The sequence below is a fragment of the Labrus mixtus genome, unplaced genomic scaffold (assembly GCF_963584025.1).
Source record: "Labrus mixtus unplaced genomic scaffold, fLabMix1.1 SCAFFOLD_64, whole genome shotgun sequence".
NCBI lineage: Eukaryota > Metazoa > Chordata > Actinopteri > Labriformes > Labridae > Labrus > Labrus mixtus.
The window spans coordinates 120,877-142,500 of NW_026870284.1; the positions used below are offsets into that span (position 1 = coordinate 120,877).

Here is a 21,624-nt window from a genome sequence, read left to right on the forward strand (position 1 = left end):
TTTAGTTTCTGAGTTTAGATTGTGAGTTTAGATTGTGAGTTTAGTTTCTGAGTTTAGATTGTGAGTTTAGATTGTGAGTTTAGATTGTGAGTTTAGATTGTGAGTTTAGATTGTGAGTTTAGTTTCTGAGTTCAGTTTGTGAGTTTAGTTCGTGAGTTTAGATTGTGAGTTTAGTTTCTGAGTTCAGTTTGTGAGTTTAGTTTCTGAGTTTAGATTGTGAGTTTAGATTGTGAGTTTAGTTTCTGAGTTTAGATTGTGAGTTTAGATTGTGAGTTTAGATTGTGAGTTTAGTTCGTAAGTTTAGATTTTGAGTTCAGTTTGTGAGTTTAGTTCGTGAGTTTAGATTGTGAGTTTAGTTTCTGAGTTTAGATTGTGAGTTTAGATTGTGAGTTCAGTTTCTGAGTTTAGATTGTGAGTTTAGATTGTGAGTTTAGTTTGTTAGTTTAGTTTCTGAGTTCAGTTTGTGAGTTTAGTTCGTGAGTTTAGATTGTGAGTTTAGTTTCTGAGTTTAGATTGTGAGTTTAGTTTCTGAGTTCAGTTTGTGAGTTTAGTTTGTGAGTTTAGATTGTGAGTTTAGTTTCTGAGTTCAGTTTGTGAGTTTAGTTCGTGAGTTTAGATTGTGAGTTTAGTTTCTGAGTTCAGTTTGTGAGTTTAGTTTCTGAGTTTAGATTGTGAGTTTAGATTGTGAGTTTAGTTTCTGAGTTTAGATTGTGAGTTTAGATTGTGAGTTTAGATTGTGAGTTTAGATTGTGAGTTTAGATTGTGAGTTTAGTTTCTGAGTTCAGTTTGTGAGTTTAGTTCGTGAGTTTAGATTGTGAGTTTAGTTTCTGAGTTCAGTTTGTGAGTTTAGTTTCTGAGTTTAGATTGTGAGTTTAGATTGTGAGTTTAGTTTCTGAGTTTAGATTGTGAGTTTAGATTGTGAGTTTAGATTGTGAGTTTAGTTCGTAAGTTTAGATTTTGAGTTCAGTTTGTGAGTTTAGTTCGTGAGTTTAGATTGTGAGTTTAGTTTCTGAGTTTAGATTGTGAGTTTAGATTGTGAGTTCAGTTTCTGAGTTTAGATTGTGAGTTTAGATTGTGAGTTTAGTTTGTTAGTTTAGTTTCTGAGTTCAGTTTGTGAGTTTAGTTCGTGAGTTTAGATTGTGAGTTTAGTTTCTGAGTTTAGATTGTGAGTTTCGTTTCTGAGTTTAGATTGTGAGTTTAGATTGTGAGTTCAGTTTCTGAGTTTAGATTGTGAGTTTAGATTGTGAGTTTAGATTGTGAGTTTAGTTTCTGAGTTCAGATTGTGAGTTTAGATTGTGAGTTTAGTTTCTGAGTTCAGATTGTGAGTTTAGATTGTGAGTTTCGTTTCTGAGTTTAGATTGTGAGTTTAGTTTCTGAATTTAGATTGTGAGTTTAGATTGTGAGTTTAGTTTCTGAGTTTAGATTGTGAGTTTAGATTGTGAGTTTAGATTGTGAGTTTAGATTGTGAGTTTAGATTGTGAGTTCAGTTTGTGAGATTAGTTCGTGAGTTTAGATTGTGAGTTTAGTTTCTGAGTTTAGTTTCTGAGTTTAGATTGTCAGTTTAGATTCTCTCACTCTTGATCTCTCTTCCTGAAACAACTGAAAGATCTTAAATTATTAAAGTTTGTCCCTTTGTAAATATGAAGACTGCTCGTCTGTCTCTAGTTTAATGAGTGTTAGATTAATTTTTGTTGGACTCGTCTGAGTCTCTGCTCTAACCCGTCGTAATTTTTCTGCTGACGTCTTCATGAACTCTGTTAGCTTAGTGTTTCTTCACATCCTTCAGCAGGTTTAGTCTCTCACCCTCAGAGCTTCCACCAGAGTCTCTAGTCGAGCTGCTTTCTTGCGGCAGCTCCTCCTGTTCTCCTCCAGCTCCTCCCTCAGGAACAGGTCTCCATGCTGGATCTGACTGAGCTCCATCAGGGCACTGCTGAAGCCGGTCTTCAGCTCCGACACCATGCATTGTAACTGAAGAGAGAACAAGAATCAGAGCGATTCAAGGTGTACTGTCTCTTTAAGAGAGCCGCCTGCTGATGAGGGCCGGAGCACAATACCTTTGAGATTTCAGTAACGAGCTCGACCTCTTGAGGCTTCATGACCTGCAGACACACAAACAGCAGTTTGCAAACACTCCATGGTAATGTTCAGAACCTGCAGCCTGAGAGACCAGATCCTGTAGAGACCAGATCCATCTTTAAACAGACTGTAGCGACTGTGTGTTTGTGGTACCTGCTCAGGTGTTGCTCCTGCCAGCAGCCCCTCTGCTAAGGAAGTGTGGAGCCAGCCAAAGAGCTCAGCACTGCAGGAGGAGGCTGCAGGAGCCAAGATCAAAGGTCTGCTGACAGAAGGAGAGGCACGACGGCAAATACAGCAAAACATAGAGCAATAAATACATCAATAAATACATCAAAACATATAAATACATCAATAAATACATCAATAAATACACCAAAACATATAAATACATCAATAAATACATCAAAACATATAAATACAACAATAAATACATCAAAACATATAAATACAACAATAAATACATCAATAAATACAACAATAAATACATCAATAAATACATCAACAAATACATAAATAAATACAACAATAAATACATCAATAAATACATCAAAACATATAAATACATCAAAACATATAAATACAACAATAAATACAACAATAAATACATCAAAACATATAAATACATCAATAAATACATCAATAAATACAACAATAAATACATCAATAAATACATCAATAAATACATAAATAAATACATCAAAACATATAAATACATCAATAAATACATCAATAAATACAACAATAAATACATCAATAAATACATCAATAAATACATAAATAAATACAACAATAAATACATCAATAAATACATCAATAAATACATCAAAACATATAAATACAACAATAAATACAACAATAAATACATCAAAACATATAAATACAACAATAAATACATCAATAAATACAACAATAAATACATCAATAAATACATCAATAAATACATAAATAAATACAACAATAAATACATCAATAAATACATCAAAACATATAAATACATCAAAACATATAAACACAACAATAAATACAACAATAAATACATCAAAACATATAAATACAACAATAAATACATCAATAAATACATCAATAAATACATCAATAAATACATCAAAACATATAAATACAACAATAAATACAACAATAAATACATCAAAACATATAAATACATCAATAAATACAACAATAAATACATCAAAACATAAATACAACAATAAATACATCAATAAATACATCAATAAATACAACAATAAATACAACAATAAATACATCAAAACATATAAACACAACAATAAATACATCAAAACATATAAATACAACAATAAATACATCAAAACATATAAATACAACAATAAATACAACAATAAATACATCAATAAATACATCAATAAATACATCAATAAATACAACAATAAATACATCAATAAATACATCAATAAATACAACAATAAATACATCAAAACATATAAATACAACAATAAATACAACAATAAATACATCAAAACATATAAATACAACAATAAATACAACAATAAATACATCAAAACATATAAATACAACAATAAATACATCAATAAATACAACAATAAATACAACAATAAATACATCAATAAATACATCAAAACATATAAATACAACAATAAATACATCAAAACATATAAATACAACAATAAATACATCAATAAATACAACAATAAATACAACAATAAATAAATCAATAAATACATCAAAACATATAAATACAACAATAAATACATCAATAAATACAACAATAAATACAACAATAAATAAATCAATAAATACATCAAAACATATAAATACAACAATAAATACATCAAAACATATAAATACAACAATAAATACATCAATAAATACATCAAAACATATAAATACAACAATAAATACATCAATAAATACATCAAAACATATAAATACAACAATAAATACATCAATAAATACATCAAAACATATAAATACATCAAAACATATAAATACAACAATAAATACAACAATAAATACATCAAAACATATAAATACATCAAAACATATAAATACAACAATAAATACATCAATAAATACATCAAAACATATAAATACAACAATAAATACATCAATAAATACATCAATAAATACATCAAAACATATAAATACAACAATAAATACATCAAAACATATAAATACATCAATAAATACAACAATAAATACATCAAAACATATAAATACAACAATAAATACATCAATAAATACATCAATAAATACATCAAAACATATAAATACATCAATAAATACATCAATAAATACATCAAAACATATAAATACATCAATAAATACATCAAAACATATAAATACATCAATAAATACATCAATAAATACTTCAATAAATACATCAAAACATATAAATACATCAATAAATACATCAAAACATAAATCAATACAAATATTCATAAATATATAGAACATGTTTTTTGTTCTGCAAACACTAATAGAAACATGTTCAGATCCTTTCAAAAGGAGGTCATGCTTTGTCACTTTTGATTTGTAGATTTTATTTGTAGGTTTCAGCATTATGATGTAGCCTACATGGTCTCCACTTAAAAACACTTAAAAACACAGAGAAGAAAACACGGAGAGCTTCAAAATCATCATCGACTCACCTGAGATCAAACTGCAGCTCAGTGAAGCTCCTCAAACCTGCACAGTCTCATCTTCTGCGGGAACAATTCCACTCGTGTCGGTCCTTTGCGGGGCTCGTGTGTGTGTGTGTGTGTGTGTGTGTGTGTGTGTGTGTGTGAGTGTGTGTGTGTGAGTGTGTGTGTGTGTGTGTGTGTGTGTGTGTGTGTGTGAGTGTCTGTGTGTGTGTGTGTGTGTGTGTGTGTGTGTGTGTGTGTGTGTGTGAGTGTGTGTGTGTGTGTGTGTGTGTGTGTGTGTGTGTGTGAGTGTGTGTGTGTGTGTGTGTGTGAGTGTGTGTGTGTGTGTGTGTGTGTGTGTGTGTGTGTGTGTGTGTGTGTGTGAGTGTGTGTGTGTGTGTGTGTGTGTGTGTGTGTGTGTGTGTGAGTGTGTGTGTGTGTGTGAGTGTGTGAGTGTGTGTGTGTGTGTGTGTGTGTGGGGGGGGGGGGGGGGGGGGGGGGGTTGCTTGGTGCAGGCAGCAGATGTCTGTTGTTCCCTGAGCAGCTCTGTGAGGTTTATCAGGAATTATTCACCTTCAGGAGATCCTCGTTTATTATTATTATTTCTTGATTTGGAACATATTTCATTTTTACTAAAACATTTGAAGTATTTTAATTTATAAACGGGACCTGATGTTAATGTTTGTATGATTTCAATTAAAGCTTTGGTCCAAGTGAATCATCAACATTTAATAAAAAATACAAAAATTCAACGTAAGAAGATGAATATGAAACTAGAATGAAAATAAAGCCATAAATAACTGAGAATCAGGTGAATAACGCGTTGGAATAAGTTTATTAACATATTTATTTAAAATCATTGATAAATTAAGTTAAGAGCTCTGATGTTTGTAATAAAACTTTGATAATGTAAATAAAAGTAAAAGTGTGAATTATTTACACACCGTACATGGACATATAGTTTAATAAATGTGATCATGTATGAAGAAAACAGTTTATAAACCTTTAATATCAACATTAAACTTCCAATCTTTACAAAATGAACATTCATTTATCATTTTCAGAAACTTACAAGATGTCGTCTTTGATTTTCTCCTTAACCCCGCCCGTGCAAACAGCCTGTTAGTTCAAAACGAGCCACCCCACCCACACGCATGCGTAGTTTCTCATGAGGGGCGTGGTTTAGGGTTTAGAAGGTAAATGTGATTGGCTGCTGTCTGTCAATAGTTTTTAAATCGAAGAAGCAGCTGCAGCCGGAGAGAAGGAAGAAAACACGAAAAAAGATTCAACTAAATCAAAATATTTAACTTTTAATTATCGGATGATTGTTCGTTTCCGGTAAAGGTAAAGATACGGTTTGATTAAACGTCTTCTGACGACGTGTTAGCAAGAAATGGCTAACGTTAGCATGTTTAAGGTGCAATTACCTCTTAGCAACAACAAGACTGACTGTAGTGTGTTTCATAGTGTAAAGGTCAGTCTGACTGTAGTGTGTTTCATAGTGTACAGGTCAGTCTGACTGTAGTGTGTTTCATAGTGTACAGGTCAGTCTGACTGTAGTGTGTTTCATAGTTTACAGGTCAGTCTGACTGTAGTGTGTTTCATAGTGTAAAGGTCAGTCTGACTGTAGTGTGTTTCATAGTGTACAGGTCAGTCTGACTGTAGTGTGTTTCATAGTGTAAAGGTCAGTCTGACTGTAGTGTGTTTCATAGTGTACAGGTCAGTCTGACTGTAGTGTGTTTCATAGTGTACAGGTCAGTCTGACTGTAGTGTGTTTCATAGTTTACAGGTCAGTCTGACTGTAGTGTGTTTCATAGTTTACAGGTCAGTCTGACTGTAGTGTGTTTCATAGTGTAAAGGTCAGTCTGACTGTAGTGTTTCATAGTTTACAGGTCAGTCTGACTGTAGTGTGTTTCATAGTTTACAGGTCAGTCTGACTGTAGTGTGTTTCATAGTGTAAAGGTCAGTCTGACTGTAGTGTGTTTCATAGTGTAAAGGTCAGTCTGACTGTAGTGTGTTTCATAGTGTACAGGTCAGTCTGACTGTAGAGTGTTTCATAGTTTACAGGTCAGTCTGACTGTAGTGTGTTTCATAGTGTACAGGTCAGTCTGACTGTAGTGTGTTTCATAGTTTACAGGTCAGTCTGACTGTAGAGTGTTTCATAGTGTACAGGTCAGTCTGACTGTAGTGTGTTTCATAGTGTAAAGGTCAGTCTGACTGTAGTGTGTTTCATAGTGTACAGGTCAGTCTGACTGTAGTGTGTTTCATAGTGTAAAGGTCAGTCTGACTGTAGTGTGTTTCATAGTGTACAGGTCAGTCTGACTGTAGTGTGTTTCATAGTGTACAGGTCAGTCTGACTGTAGTGTGTTTCATAGTGTAAAGGTCAGTCTGACTGTAGTGTGTTTCATAGTGTACAGGTCAGTCTGACTGTAGTGTGTTTCATAGTGTACAGGTCAGTCTGACTGTAGTGTGTTTCATAGTGTACAGGTCAGTCTGACTGTAGTGTGTTTCATAGTTTACAGGTCAGTCTGACTGTAGTGTGTTTCATAGTGTAAAGGTCAGTCTGACTGTAGTGTGTTTCATAGTTTACAGGTCAGTCTGACTGTAGTGTGTTTCATAGTGTAAAGGTCAGTCTGACTGTAGTGTTTCATAGTTTACAGGTCAGTCTGACTGTAGTGTTTCATAGTGTAAAGGTCAGTCTGACTGTAGTGTGTTTCATAGTGTACAGGTCAGTCTGACTGTAGAGTGTTTCATAGTTTACAGGTCAGTCTGACTGTAGTGTGTTTCATAGTGTACAGGTCAGTCTGACTGTAGTGTGTTTCATAGTTTACAGGTCAGTCTGACTGTAGGGTGTTTCATAGTGTACAGGTCAGTCTGACTGTAGTGTGTTTCATAGTGTAAAGGTCAGTCTGACTGTAGTGTGTTTCATAGTGTACAGGTCAGTCTGACTGTAGTGTGTTTCATAGTGTAAAGGTCAGTCTGACTGTAGTGTGTTTCATAGTGTACAGGTCAGTCTGACTGTAGTGTGTTTCATAGTGTACAGGTCAGTCTGACTGTAGTGTGTTTCATAGTGTAAAGGTCAGTCTGACTGTAGTGTGTTTCATAGTGTAAAGGTCAGTCTGACTGTAGTGTGTTTCATAGTTTACAGGTCAGTCTGACTGTAGTGTGTTTCATAGTGTAAAGGTCAGTCTGACTGTAGTGTGTTTCATAGTGTACAGGTCAGTCTGACTAGTGTGTTTCATAGTGTACAGGTCAGTCTGACTGTAGTGTGTTTCATAGTTTACAGGTCAGTCTGACTGTAGAGTGTTTCATAGTGTACAGGTCAGTCTGACTGTAGTGTGTTTCATAGTGTAAAGGTCAGTCTGACTGTAGTGTGTTTCATAGTGTACAGGTCAGTCTGACTGTAGTGTGTTTCATAGTGTAAAGGTCAGTCTGACTGTAGTGTGTTTCATAGTGTACAGGTCAGTCTGACTGTAGTGTGTTTCATAGTGTACAGGTCAGTCTGACTGTAGTGTGTTTCATAGTGTACAGGTCAGTCTGACTGTAGTGTGTTTCATAGTGTAAAGGTCAGTCTGACTGTAGTGTGTTTCATAGTGTAAAGGTCAGTCTGACTGTAGTGTGTTTCATAGTTTACAGGTCAGTCTGACTGTAGTGTGTTTCATAGTGTAAAGGTCAGTCTGACTGTAGTGTGTTTCATAGTGTACAGGTCAGTCTGACTGTAGTGTGTTTCATAGTGTACAGGTCAGTCTGACTGTAGTGTGTTTCATAGTTTACAGGTCAGTCTGACTGTAGTGTGTTTCAGGTCACGATCGGTCTGATGACATCGATGTCGTTTTGAAAGTGGGTGTAAAAAGTTGACTACAGATTGAGATTGTCGTGTCCTCTCGTCTCTTTCAGAAGAAGAAGATCTACTTCATTCATCCTTTGAGGTGAAATTCAACTTCAGCGTGTTGTGCGGGCGCCATGAGAACGAATGAGTTTGACTCCTCTGAAGACGAGGAGGTTGGAGAAGAGCAGCTGACTCCCTTCAACGTCTCCTGGTCAGTCTCAACACATATCTGGTTTCCTTAGTCAAAAGTAAAACCTGGTCAGGGTGATGAACGATGTGTTTCAGGATATGGAGGTTGTCGAGGCTTTTTGTCTGAAAAACTAAACAGGAAGTTAAAGGTGTGTGACATCATTAGCGCCACTCTTCCTGCTGCTCAGATTGTTTCAAAGTTCTCAACATGTCAGCGCCCGTCACAGAGATCTTTTGTCTTCATCCTGTTCAGCAGGACGCGGCTGAGACTTGCCGTCCATCTGTATATACAGTCAACTGTGTTCATGTGTGTTTGATTCTATTGGCTGTCAGGTTACCTCTGTCCATGGTGGAGTGCTCACAGTCTCTGGGGATTTGTGCTCTACCAGGTAAATACTTAATTTAACTCTTTGTGTTCTGGTTTGTTCTGGATGGTCTGACTGACTGATGACCTTTTGTTCCTCTGACTTCAGGCTGTAAATACAAAGATATCCGCAGGAGTCTAGACAGAGATGTTGGTAAGACGATCATCTAACAAATAAAATACTTATGAAGAAATCACCATTAAGACATTCACAAGAATATGGACTTTTATTTTGAAATGCTTTTACTTCTTGTGTGTGAACGACACCTGAGGAGGAAACTCGTCACCTGATTCAGCAGTCGGTAACTTCGCTTTTTGTCTTGTTCTCAGAAGAGCTGCAGAATCAGGGCGTGCAGGAGGTGTTTGTTTTCTGCACCAGAGGAGAACTTCATAAGTACCGGGTCCCCTCCCTGCTGGAGGTGTACGGTCAGCGAGGCTTCACCGTCCATCACTGGCCCTTTGCAGACGGAGACGCTCCTGAGCTGGAGCAGTGCTGCCACATCCTGGAGGAGCTGCAGGTCAGCCTGCAAAGCAACAGGAGGACTGTGATCCAGTGAGTGACTCCATCAGGTTAAACAAAGAGTTAAACAAAGGGTTAAACAAAGAGTTAAACAGAGTTAAACAAAGAGTTAAACAAAGAGTTAAACAGAGTTAAACAAAGGGTTAAACAGAGTTAAACAAAGAGTTAAACAGAGTTAAACAAAGGGTTAAACAGAGTTAAACAAAGAGTTAAACAAAGGGTTAAACAAACAGTTAAACAAAGAGTTAAACAGAGTTAAACAAATAGTTAAACAAAGGGTTAAACAAAGAGTTAAACAAAGGGTTAAACAGAGTTAAACAAAGAATTAAACAAAGGGTTAAACAGAGTTAAACAAAGGGTTAAACAAAGAGTTAAACAGAGTTAAACAAAGGGTTAAACAAAGGGTTAAACAAAGAGTTAAAGGGTTAAACAAAGAGTTAAACAGAGAGTTAAAGGGTTAACCCTTTAACTCTCTGTTTAACTCTTTGTTTAACTCTGTTTAACTCTTTGTTTAACTCTGTTTAACTCTGTTTAACTCTTTGTTTAACTCTTTGTTTAACTCTTTGTTTAACTCTGTTTAACTCTAACTCTTTTTAACTCTTTGTTTAACTCTTTGTTTAACTCTTTGTTTAACTCTTTGTTTAACTCTGTTTAACTCTAACTCTTTTTAACTCTTTGTTTAACTCTTTGTTTAACTCTTTTTTTAACTCTTTGTTTAACTCTTTGTTTAACTCTGTTTAACTCTTTGTTTAACTCTTTGTTTAACTCTTTAACTCTGTTTAACTCTTTGTTTAACTCTGTTTAACTCTTTTTAACTCTTTGTTTAACTCTTTGTTTAACTCTGTTTAACCCTTTAACTCTTTGTTTAACTCTTTAACTCTTTGTTTAACCCTTTGTTTAACTCTTTGTTTAACTCTTTAACTCTTTGTTTAACCCTTTGTTTAACTCTGTTTAACTTTGTTTAACTCTTTAACTCTTTGTTTAACTCTTTAACTCTTTGTTTAACTCTTTAACTCTTTGTTTAACTCTTTAACTCTTTGTTTAACCCTTTGTTTAACTCTGTTTAACTTTTTGTTTAACTCTTTAACTCTTTGTTTAACTCTTTAACTCTTTGTTTAACTCTTTAACTTTTTGTTTAACTCTTTAACTCTGTTTAACTTTTTGTTTAACTCTTTAACTCTGTTTAACTTTTTGTTTAACTCTTTAACTCTGTTTAACTCTGTTTAACTCTTTAACTCTTTGTTTAAACAAAGAGACAGAATGTGGACTTTGAGAGTTTGTCTCTGCTTTGGTAAAGTAGATGTTCAGTCTGAAGAAGCTTCATGTCAGGAGCTCAGAGAGAGTTCTTATGTTCTCATATCAAAACATTTCTCTCTTTAAACCTGTGTTCAGTGTCAGGCGTCACTTTTAGTGTGATGGTTTCCATGGAGACGCCTCGCTCACTTCTGCTCTCTCCTCCTCCAGCTGTTACGGCGGCCTCGGACGCTCTGGATTAAGTGAGTTTGATTCTTCTGTCCATCTTTTTTTGTCATGTTCAAACTTCTCTTCACGTCTGATCTCGTGTTTTTTCTGCTGCTGCAGTCGCTGCGTGTCTGCTGCTTCAGCTCTCTCTGACCATGACGGCGAACAAAGCCATTGACATCCTGCGGGAGCAGCGAGGAGGCGGAGCCATCCAGACAGTGAAGGTGACGGTTTACTCTTCTTCTGAAGTTTAGTTTCAGAAACCCAAAGTTCATCTCTCGTCTTTAATTACTAAACTAATGACGAGAGGAGCAGGGACCGCCCCCCCCTCAGTCCCCCCCCCCCTCCTCGCCCCCTCACTCCTCGTCCCCTCTCCTCACTCCTCCCCCCTCACTCCTCGTCCCCTCTCCTCACTCCTCCCCCTCTCTCCTCCCCCCTCCCCTCGTCCCCTCGCCCCTCTCCTCGTCTCCTCGTCCCCTCTCTCCTCCCCTCCCCTCGTCCCCTCTCTCCTCCCCTCCCCCCCTCACTCCTCGCTCCCTCTCCTCACTCCTCACTCCTCTCTCCTCCCCAGCTTCAACAGCATCACTTCCTAAAATGTCATTAACAGTGATTTCCTGTTTGGCAGCAATACAACTTCCTGCACGAGTTTCGGGAGCGTTACGTGGCGTTTCAGGCGAGCAGAGCGGTTTCCACAGAGCGCTGCGTGTCTCGGTGATCGCTCGCCATCTTCAGATCATCAGCTGCAGAGAAAACCTTCTGTCCTCTGATCGCACTTTAACTTCTTCTGCTTTTAATCACAGACGTTTATTAAAGTTCAGGAAGCTTCTCTTTGCTACTTCCTGTCCGTTATACGTAACGTCCAATCACGTCGTCTGGTTCATAAACGTTTAGTTCTGAATGTATTTGTCTCTCAGGGTTTCATTGTCTTCTGTGTGAAATAAAGAATGATTAAACCTCCTCTGTGATTGGCTCGTTGGTGTGGTTAGTAGTATCTCAGGCTGAGGGGGAGGGGCCTCATGACGTCACAGGACAGGCTAGTTTAAAGCTAACGTTAGCCTTTACCTGAAGTTGAAATGAAAGTGGAGTCGAGAGCAGAGAGAGAAATCTTTATTCAGATCAAACAAAGTTCTTCATGATTCTAAAACCGAACGTCTCGTTCCCCGATTACAACCAACGAAAGAAAAACAAGAATCAGAGTGACGGGACGGCGAGCTACGACGAGCGATCAGAGAAACAGAATAAATAAAAACACTTTCAAACACGTTTCCTACAAACTCTCGTTACATCTTCACCGTTCAGGTCATCGATGGCGGCGAGGGCGATTCTACACACACACAACAGAGATGTGATGATAAAAACACGTGATTGTCCCCGCGCCTCTCGTCTGAACACGCCGTCCTCCACGTGGCGGGTATAAAGCGGACAAAGAGTCTGAACGACAGAAACATCTAAAGAAGTCTTAGCTAACCTGTCAACACTCAGAGGCTGAAAAAAAACTTTATTTAAATCCCAAAGAATCAAAAAAAACAAAAACACGTCCGTTCAGGTTCGTCTTCGTTTTCCATAAAAAGGTCGACAAGAGCGATGAGAGGAACGCCACGCTGTGTGTGTGTCTCTGTGTGTGTGTGTGTGTGTGTCTGTGTGTGTGTGTCTGTGTGTGTGTCTCTGTGTGTGTGTCTGTGTGTGTCTCTGTGTGTGTCTCTGTGTCTCTGTGTGTGTGTGTGTGTGTGTGTCTGTCTGTGTGTGTGTGTGTCTGTGTGTGTGTGTGTGTGTGTGGGGGGGGGGGGGGGGGGGGCGGGGTCGAGAGTTCGTCTGTTAGAAATGGCGTCTTCTCCGGCGTGTTCCAGCACTCACATCATCGTGGTCGTTTTCTGTACAGGCTCCTCCTCCTCGCTTTAAGAGCTCACCAGAACATAAATCATCCTGTTGGAAAGAACAGACAAAAATCAGCCGCCATGTTGAAGTTTACATGCTACATGCTAGCATTCATGCTAACAGTACATAAGGGTTTGTTTTAGGGTGAACCCGTTACGTGTCTCAGTCCTCGAGCAGAAACACGATGACCACGTTCTTACCCGTAAAGGTAGTAGAAGAAGGACAGGAGGTAGAACGCCAGTTTGCACCAGCCTTCTTTTTGACAGAACGCCAGGATGTCAGCGTTCATGATGGTCGTGGGGTCGTAGAGACCTGGACAGCTCATCACAGGTCTGCTCATATACCTGCACGTAGAAGAAGAAGTTCAGGAAGTCTTTCTGCACTTTTAAGGATCAACTTCAGAATTTTAGCCGTCGCCATTTTGATTTTATGGAGTAAAAAGTGACCACAGAGCTTATCAGTTAGCGATAGCTTGCTTAGCAAGATGCCAAATCTGTCGGGTGTGACCATATCAGTCCATGGACCCAGAGAAGACGTGGTGTTAGCTTAGCGCTCACCTCCACACATGGTAAGCTAGCAGCGGCAGGTTGAGACAGAGGGTGAGCCACTCGGCGGCGCAGAAGAACATCACGCAGAAGAAGAAGTGGATGAGATACTCCGGGAGGACGAGCTGTGAAGAAAGGAAACATGAGACGAGGTCAGAGGTCAGTCAGCTGATCGACCGTTACCACGCGTGGAGTCACGCTGAACAACACGCCGAGTCCGAAGACGATTGCACTTTTACTAACGTCTGTTACTGACGCTCGATCCAAAGAGGCGGAGCTCCAGCAGCTGGACGTCAGGAAACGTCCAGCTGCTGGAGCTTTTTATCCAATGAGAAGCTGAGACGTCAAATAAGTAAATCTCTCTCCGTGAAACGATCGCCTCCTCGCGGTCTGATGTCATCAGGAAGTCAAACTCACCACCGACTGAAACGCCGTCTTCACACGGAAAGACTTCAAAGTCTAAACCGAGAAAATAAAACTAAAAAAATATATTCTGGAAGTTTATTCACTCAACCGTTTCCAGCTAACGTGACGGTTGGTTAGCTAACGTGACGGTTGGTTAGCTAACGTTACGTTCAGCAGCTCAATGTGCTGATCGAGAGACATGCTACGCTACGTTAGCTTTACTGTGGCGGAGGGGAGGGCTGCAGCTCAGGGCGGCCATCTTTTTAATAAAACATCAAGAATTTAGAATATGACACGTGTTCAAACATTAGCGAGCCAGCTTGGGGAGTTTGTAATGACCCTGTGTCTCTCCACCAATCAGAGAGCTGCTGAGGTCAAGAGGTCATGAAACGAGAGCGCCCTCTGCTGGATCAAACTGTAAACCACTTCAGACAGACTCAATGTCCACGATCTAACGGAGAAGCGCGTGGAGGTGGCAATGTGTCCACGAAACCCGATGGGATCAAAGGCTTAAGAGTAAAACGACCTTTATGCATCACGTGGCGTGGGCCGCACTACACAAGGAAAGATAAATCATCATAACGCCGTGATGTCATGAAACATCGAGTTAGTTGAGAAAAATTTAAACGTGTCACTCAGTCGATGGCGTGAACGTCGACTTCAGTGTAACGTAAACAAACAGCTCGTACGCCGCAGGTCGTCTTCTCTTCCTCCCGTCTGCGAGGACTGAACGCTCGACATTTAGAGTTCAACACGAAGATAACGTCACGAGACTAAAGACTTCCAGCTCGTGATTAAACGATAACCACGTCAGATTCCCGATGAAAACGTGCGATGTGGATAGAAAGGGGAAGCCCATCGACAACTCGCCCTGCAGAAAACTCATGGACGCGTTCTGAGGTCCTCGCACGCCGCAGAAGGAGGAGCATGCTGAGCGCAGTGATGCAGCAGCCGGGTCACAGAGTCCGAGCTGGAGCGGGGGGGTCACAGGGGCAGATGGAGGCACCACATGGAAGCCATGCATTCAGAGAGGGGGGGAGGGGGGAGGGGGGAGGAGGGAGGGGGGGCGTGTGGGGAGAGGGGGGTGCAGGAGCGGGCGGGGCTGGAATGTGGAGAAATCCTGCACTGTGCTGCCAAATACAAAACCACGCCAAATCACGCCGCTGACAATCCACACGCCGGTCAAAACTGCAGAGACTTAAATCAGAGCAATCTGGACTTTTCACTAAAATAACTCCTCCTACACTCAAATCAACAACCAATCAGATGTCTCAAATATTGCTGAGCTGGAGCGTACTGGAGCAGCCATCTGTCGTGGACCGCAGGTGAGCAAGGTTAGAGCCAACGCTCGGCGAGGAGCAGGGCGTGAAGCAGAGACGGTGAGGACGCTTCAAAACCTTCAAATATATCTGCATGTGTGTGTGTGGGGGGATTAACCCACCCATCGAGTCCACGCACGCCGTTTAGAAACATTGGCGAGGTTTCGGTAGAGAAATGTTGACAATGTTTTTGTGCGATTTAGACGGCGTGCACGAGGACGTCTGCATTTGTTGATCTTTAAAAACAATAATAATATCGGGCGTCTGGACTTCAATCTGACCTGCCGTGGTTTTTAATCTCTTTCCTCAAACACGCCGCTCTCTGGAGCAGACCTCACGCACACCGTGTCCTAACAGCACGCCAGCGCCGCATCCGTTAAGTATTTACATCTTTGCTATTTCCAGTTTCCTCTTGTAAGTATAACATGTGGGGCTTTTATTTTGAAGGTGGCCAAACTGAAGTGGTGAGCTTTTATTTTGGACACTCAGTCTCGTTAATAAACGGCGAGCTGAATAAAGTTTTTCTTCGTGTTGACAGGTCAAAGGTCAGTTAATGATCTAACTCTCTGAGATAGGAGGGTAAGTGCCTCATAGAGTCGCCTGCTTCCTCGTTCCTCGACCTTCAATGCGAGCGGCAGAGAGGAAAATACGGCGTGCTGTTAGAATAACCCTCTTATTATGTTATTTGCAAAAACAAACGCCGCTATTGGACGACTCTGACGAGACATTTGACGGCCTGTTTCTACCCATAAAAACTCATCAGCTTTTAAACTCTTTGTTCCTCTGTACGCACGCCGTCGTCAGGACAGCGTGCGTACGCCTGCTTCTCTTAAACTCAAGTCCCCTCGCTCCCCGAGGGTCCCGGGACTCCACTCACTAGAACACTCTTTGCAAACAGAGGGTAGGTTGTAATAAAAATCATGCAAGTTTTGAGCATTTGCAAGTCTTTTCAGTTAACAGCTAAATGTTAACTACGTGCTGAATATTTAAACACACAGGAAGTAGCTTAGCATGTAGCCACTTTAGTTTATGATCACAGATATTCAAACTAACAGAAGATCCATAAAGCTCATCCTCTTACAGCGGCTCTGCAAATCTTTGGATATGAAACCTGTCCAACAGTCTCCACCAACATATGAAAGACTTTTCCTACATGACGGTGACACACCTGAAGAACAGCACGGAGTCTAATCCCAGGCTGAGCTCTCGTCTGAGATTAGTTAACTGAAAAGACGTTTGCAAACACTTCTCCGTGCAAAATGACAAGACTGCAGACTGAGTCGAACTGAGCGGGCATTTGAAAGATTGGTACAAACCTTCAATGCAATTTTGACCCTTTTTATCTTTTTGACCTTTTCAACTGTCTTTTTGCCGATAAAAAAAAAAAGAAGTGAAAAAAAAAGAAGCAGATTAAGGAAAAACAAAAACAACAAAAAGGCGTTAGAGTTGGACAGCTGACAAGATCACTGAATTCAGAACAGGCAGGTTATTTAGCAAAACAGTGCAGAGAAATGATTGAAAAAGAGAGGGAGGCGGAGAAAGTCACCCTCAGTACATTAGAGCTTTACTGCATGCACTCAAAGAGGCCGGGGGGGGGGGGGGGGGTCACTTACCGGATTTAAAGTGTTACACTGATCTATGGGATTCTTGTAATCAGTCTTCAGCTCATCAAATGCTATTATCTGGAGGGACAAGACCATCACAGAGTTACTATGGACACACAGCAGTTTCTCATTCTCACAACAAATCTTTTCTAAACATACAGTCAGTAGCTTTCTCTTTCTAAATAAAAGACAGACTTCTCTTTCAAAATAAAAGACAGACTTCTCTTTCAAAATAAAAGACAGACTCAAGTCTATTTACCATTTCCGTCCTGCAGGGAGTGTGTGTTTGAATGTAGAGTTTATAAATGCAGAGCTGGATAAACACTGAAGCTTCAGTGTCCACCACATGGTGACCTGTGAGAGCATGGACTCTAGAGAGGAGGGGGGGGGGAGAGACCACCACATGGTGACCTGTGTGAGCATGGACTCTAGAGAGGAGGGGGGGGGGAGAGACCACCACATGGTGACCTGTGTGAGCATGGACTCTAGAGAGGAGGGGGGGGGGAGGAGAGACCACCACATGGTGACCTGTGTGAGCATGGACTCTAGAGAGGAGGGGGGGGGGAGAGACCACCACATGGTGACCTGTGTGAGCATGGACTCTAGAGAGGAGGGGGGGGAGACCACCACATGGTGACCTGTGTGAGCATGGACTCTAGAGAGGAGGGGGGGGAGACCACCACATGGTGACCTGTGTGAGCATGGACTCTAGAGAGGAGGGGGGGGGGAGGAGAGACCACCACATGGTGACCTGTGTGAGCATGGACTCTAGAGAGGAGGGGGGGGGGAGAGACCACCACATGGTGACCTGTGTGAGCATGGACTCTAGAGAGGAGGGGGGGGGGAGACCACCACATGGTGACCTGTGTGAGCATGGACTCTAGAGAGGAGGGGGGGAGACCACCACATGGTGACCTGTGTGAGCATGGACTCTAGAGAGGAGGGGGGGGGAGGAGAGACCACCACATGGTGACCTGTGTGAGCATGGACTCTAGAGAGGAGGGGGGGGGGAGAGACCACCACATGGTGACCTGTGTGAGCATGGACTCTAGAGAGGAGGGGGGGGAGACCACCACATGGTGACCTGTGTGAGCATGGACTCTAGAGAGGAGGGGGGGGGGAGAGACCACCACATGGTGACCTGTGTGAGCATGGACTCTAGAGAGGAGGGGGGGGGGGAGAGACCACCACATGGTGACCTGTGTGAGCATGGACTCTAGAGAGGAGGGGGGGGGAGAGACCACCACATGGTGACCTGTGTGAGCATGGACTCTAGAGAGGAGGGGGGGGGGAGGAGAGACCACCACATGGTGACCTGTGTGAGCATGGACTCTAGAGAGGAGGGGGGGGGGAGAGACCACCACATGGTGACCTGTGTGAGCATGGACTCTAGAGAGGAGGGGGGGGGGAGACCACCACATGGTGACCTGTGTGAGCATGGACTCTAGAGAGGAGGGGGGGAGACCACCACATGGTGACCTGTGTGAGCATGGACTCTAGAGAGGAGGGGGGGGAGGGAGACCACCACATGGTGACCTGTGTGAGCATGGACTCTAGAGAGGAGGGGGGGGGGAGGAGAGACCACCACATGGTGACCTGTGTGAGCATGGACTCTAGAGAGGAGGGGGGGGGAGACCACCACATGGTGACCTGTGTGAGCATGGACTCTAGAGAGGAGGAGGGGGGGAGACCACCAAATGGTGACCTGTGTGAGCATGGACTCTAGAGAGGAGGGGGGGGGGGGGGAGAGACCACCACATGGTGACCTGTGTGAGCATGGACTGTAGAGTGGGGGGGGGGGGGGGGGGGAAGAGAGACCACCATATGGTGACCTGTGTAAGCATGGACTCTAGAGAGGAGGGGGGGGGGGGGGAGACCACCACATGGTGACCTGTGTGAGCATGGACTCTAGAGAGGAGGGGGGGGGGAGAGACCACCACATGGTGACCTGTGTGAGCATGGACTCTAGAGAGGAGGGGGGGGGAGAGAGACCACCACATGGTGACCTGTGTGAGCATGGACTCTAGAGAGGAAGGGGGGGGGGGGGGGGGGGAAGAGACCACCACATGGTGACCTGTGTGAGCATGGACTCTAGAGGGGTGGGGAGACCACCACATGGTGACCTGTGTGAGCATGGAGTCTAGAGAGAGGAGGGGGGGGGGGGGGAGAGACCACCACATGGTGACCTGTGTGAGCATGGAGTCTAGAGAGGAAGGGGGGGGGGGAGACCACCACATGGTGACCTGTGTGAGCATGGACTCTAGAGGGGAGGGGGGGGGGAGACAGCTCTCTATGATGTTTAGACTGCAGTACCCATTTTAAACACTAGGGGGCAGAGTTACTTACTGCTCCTTTAAATTCTATAATTCTCCCTTTTTGTTGCGATTATTTCAGACTTCTGCGATTCATTTCTTGTCATAACAATAAGATGATTTATTGTGCAGCCTAAATGATTCCTGTGATTGATCTTTGACAGATTTACTGTCACATTAAAAAACATCAAGTTAAATCTGTATTTCATGTCAGGTTCATTCCTTTATTTACATAAAGAGTTATCTTTATCTCAATATAACAGCTAACACTAACTGTGAGTCACATTACTAAACGTTCTTCTGCTTTCACTGACGTTTTCACGTTTTTACGACAGGATGAATTGTTTTTACGACAGGATGAATTGTGACACGTCGTTTAATAGGAGGAAACATCAGAGTTAACGTTAGCAGTGCATGCTAACAACGAGGCTAACTAGCTGAACAACAACAGTGAGACTACAAGTTAACAAACGTTCAATATAAAGATCCCGTAAAGATCCCGCGTTAGTTTAAACACTTAAAGAGATGAGTATTAGTGTTTCATCCCCAGCTAACATTAGCCGTTTGGTTCGGACAGACTCGGGTGAGTAACGGAAAAACCCGAACCCCATCCCGAAGCTGGCCTAACGTTAGCCCGAGCCCGCCTCGTTCCCGCTGATTGAAGCCGCTGACTTCAATCAGCGGCTTCGGAGCGGAGAACAAACATATCTGACGTCATACTTACGTGCCAGATAGCGAAGAAGATGAGAGCCGCTGTGAGCAGCAGAGCTAACATGTAACAAAAGGCCGCGAATGTGAACGCCATGTTTTCTGTGTTCGCTCAGCTCGGGTCCTGCTGCTGCTCAGATTTGTCTCCTTCTTCTTCTGCAGTGACTCTTAATCTGCGTGGCAGCCATATTGCTGCATTACTGCCACCTTGTGGACTCTTTTCTTAGTGCAGGGTCGTTCAAAGAGACGTATGCTGCCTTCAAGTGCTCCTCGAAAATATCGCATTCACGAAAATTAATCACATTTTGTGTGTTTATATCTGTAAATATTGTTCATATATTTAATTCCCTGTGCTTGTACATAGCTTATTATTCTTCAGATACTCTCACTTTGTTGGAAAAATATTTTATAACTCAGGACATCAAACGACTGAACTCTAATGATGACCTCTGAGTTTTATTTTGATTTTATTGATGTTTTTATACGTTTTGTTTCCTGCTGATAAACTCCATGTGTCTGTCTCTCTACATGTTTATTATTTTCACCTGGCTGCTAAACTAATTTCCCCTCTGGGACAATTAATTTAAAATGATTATATATTCCCTGCTGCTGCTATATTGTGTTTAAGACCAACTGGTTATTAACCTCCCAGGTTAATAAAGTATTTCTGATTCTGATCCATGGTAATAATGGGTCACACGTCCGTATGAAACAGAAGAATCTAGAGAGCAGCGGGTTAAACATCACCGTCATTTTATTTGTTCAACAGGACAACAGACACTTTATAAAGTACGAGAAAATACAAATATGTCAAGTTTCACTGACGCTGAGGCAGCTGCTTTTTCTTACAAAGGAATGAGAAGTTGTTAAAGACACACCGTCACGTTAAAGAGGATTCAAATAAAACAGGAGGGTCATGGATCAGATCCACAGGATGCAACAGATCCAGCTGAACCCATCAGGACCAGAATATGACGGTTAGAGGAGGAATAGACGAGAGACGTGCAGCTCTTTTTTTTATTCACATATTTCAATCTCAAAGAATTCAATAGAAAGGCAGTCAGACTTCCTGTTTGTATTTAGTGTTAAAGGTGTTTTTTTTAGGGTCGTTAAACTTTATGGTCAGTAGGTTCGGGTATTATTAACTCGTACGTCTCGTCGCGGCGTCCCCGACAATGATTCACGTCCAACATCAAAACACGACGTGACAGAAAGGGATTGTGCGTACGAATCTCGTCAAGAAAATCTGTTTCTTTAATTTAATTTACCGACATTTGAAAAAGACAGAAATGGCGTCTGTTTGACTTCAAGTTCAAACAAAGTTAGTGTTTTAAAATCTCCTGTGTCGTGTTTCTTCTCTTTAAACATTCATCATCACAAACAGCTGTTAATGCACCAAATGATCCAACAATCAGCACGACGCCGCTAACGGCGCCCTGTGTTTAAAAAACCATCACGGAGGTCTGCAGGTCGAATGAACTGGAATGTTTCAGCACCGCGTCACGTGTTCGTGTGGAACGCTGCATTCACGTGCTGTCGGAATAATCAGAAGAATGAGTTTCTGTCTGGGACAGAACCCAGAAGTTATTTTAAACTTTGACCTGCTGAAGTTCTGAAACATGAAATACATTTTAATATCGTGTTCACTCGTTGTAATAACCACGAAGAGACCGCCACGTGAATGCAGCGCTGGTCGTAGTGTTGGAGAGATTGATTCAGCAGTTTAACAAACGTAGAATTCAAAAGCTTTGAGGAGAGACTGATGCTCGTTTGGTCTCTGGACTGCAGCAGACTGA

At 41.4% G+C, this 21,624-nt stretch overlaps 4 protein-coding genes and 1 long non-coding RNA gene across 7 annotated transcripts in view; 2 read left to right on the top strand and 3 right to left on the bottom strand.

The window, feature by feature from the left end:
• Positions 1 to 5,169, bottom strand: part of si:ch211-67f24.7 (uncharacterized) — an 87,318-nt gene extending 82,149 nt beyond the window's left edge. The window contains exons 1-4 of one of the 2 annotated variants that reach the window (XM_061034093.1): positions 4,721 to 5,169; positions 2,230 to 2,338; positions 2,055 to 2,099; positions 1,804 to 1,968 (exon numbers count right to left, since the gene is read on the bottom strand). In XM_061034093.1, coding sequence (XP_060890076.1) covers positions 1,804 to 1,968; positions 2,055 to 2,096 — 207 coding nt within the window. In that variant the 5' untranslated portion in view covers positions 2,097 to 2,099; positions 2,230 to 2,338; positions 4,721 to 5,169. The remainder of the gene's footprint in view (positions 1 to 1,803; positions 1,969 to 2,054; positions 2,100 to 2,229; positions 2,339 to 4,720) is intronic. The other variant, XM_061034092.1, reaches the window with a different exon arrangement.
• Positions 5,170 to 6,693: 1,524 nt separating this feature from the next.
• Positions 6,694 to 6,967, top strand: LOC132967227 (uncharacterized). Its single transcript, XR_009670654.1, has 3 exons — positions 6,694 to 6,729; positions 6,765 to 6,869; positions 6,905 to 6,967. It is a non-coding gene; the product is annotated as an uncharacterized LOC132967227 (long non-coding RNA).
• A 1,612-nt stretch (positions 6,968 to 8,579) lies between these two features.
• cdkn3 (cyclin dependent kinase inhibitor 3) lies at positions 8,580 to 12,018 on the top strand. Its single transcript, XM_061034081.1, has 7 exons — positions 8,580 to 8,737; positions 9,049 to 9,104; positions 9,189 to 9,233; positions 9,410 to 9,632; positions 11,064 to 11,095; positions 11,181 to 11,284; positions 11,686 to 12,018. The coding sequence occupies exons 1-7, from the start codon at positions 8,661 to 8,663 to the stop codon at positions 11,773 to 11,775; spliced, it is 627 nt and encodes a 208-aa protein (XP_060890064.1). The 5' UTR covers positions 8,580 to 8,660; the 3' UTR covers positions 11,776 to 12,018.
• A 134-nt stretch (positions 12,019 to 12,152) lies between these two features.
• On the bottom strand, positions 12,153 to 19,998 carry cnih1 (cornichon family AMPA receptor auxiliary protein 1). 2 transcript variants are annotated; one of them, XM_061034083.1, is made up of 6 exons: positions 19,845 to 19,998; positions 16,818 to 16,886; positions 16,521 to 16,568; positions 13,493 to 13,605; positions 13,136 to 13,279; positions 12,153 to 12,983 (listed from the first exon to the last, which is right to left on the bottom strand). In XM_061034083.1, exons 1-6 carry the CDS (start codon positions 19,923 to 19,925, stop codon positions 12,956 to 12,958), a joined length of 483 nt encoding a protein of 160 aa, XP_060890066.1. In that variant the 5' UTR covers positions 19,926 to 19,998; the 3' UTR covers positions 12,153 to 12,955. The 2 variants fall into 2 exon arrangements, with proteins under 2 accessions (XP_060890066.1, XP_060890067.1); XM_061034084.1 differs by lacking the exon at positions 16,521 to 16,568.
• A 566-nt stretch (positions 19,999 to 20,564) lies between these two features.
• The window catches only part of gmfb (glia maturation factor, beta), an 8,944-nt gene continuing 7,884 nt past the window's right edge, over positions 20,565 to 21,624 (bottom strand). The window contains exon 7 of the mRNA XM_061034085.1: positions 20,565 to 21,624. This exon is cut by the window's right edge and continues 955 nt beyond it. The gene's annotated coding sequence lies outside the window, so the exon portion shown is untranslated.

What these genes read in the sequence shown, in the direction of transcription:
- cnih1 (XM_061034083.1), bottom strand. Translation starts at nt 19,925, where the DNA reads ATGGCGTTCACATTCGCGGCCTTTTGTTACATGTTAGCTCTGCTGCTC. An exon ending in CTAGCTTACCATGTGTGGAG is followed by an intron (nt 13,280 to 13,492) that starts GTGAGCGCTAAG and finishes TTCTACGTGCAG; the next exon opens with GTATATGAGCAGACCTGTGA. An exon ending in TTCTTCTACTACCTTTACGG is followed by an intron (nt 12,984 to 13,135) that starts GTAAGAACGTGG and finishes TCTTTCCAACAG; the next exon opens with GATGATTTATGTTCTGGTGA.
- cdkn3 (XM_061034081.1), top strand. Translation starts at nt 8,661, where the DNA reads ATGAGAACGAATGAGTTTGACTCCTCTGAAGACGAGGAGGTTGGAGAA. An exon ending in ACTCCCTTCAACGTCTCCTG is followed by an intron (nt 8,738 to 9,048) that starts GTCAGTCTCAAC and finishes ATTGGCTGTCAG; the next exon opens with GTTACCTCTGTCCATGGTGG. An exon ending in GGGGATTTGTGCTCTACCAG is followed by an intron (nt 9,105 to 9,188) that starts GTAAATACTTAA and finishes CTCTGACTTCAG; the next exon opens with GCTGTAAATACAAAGATATC.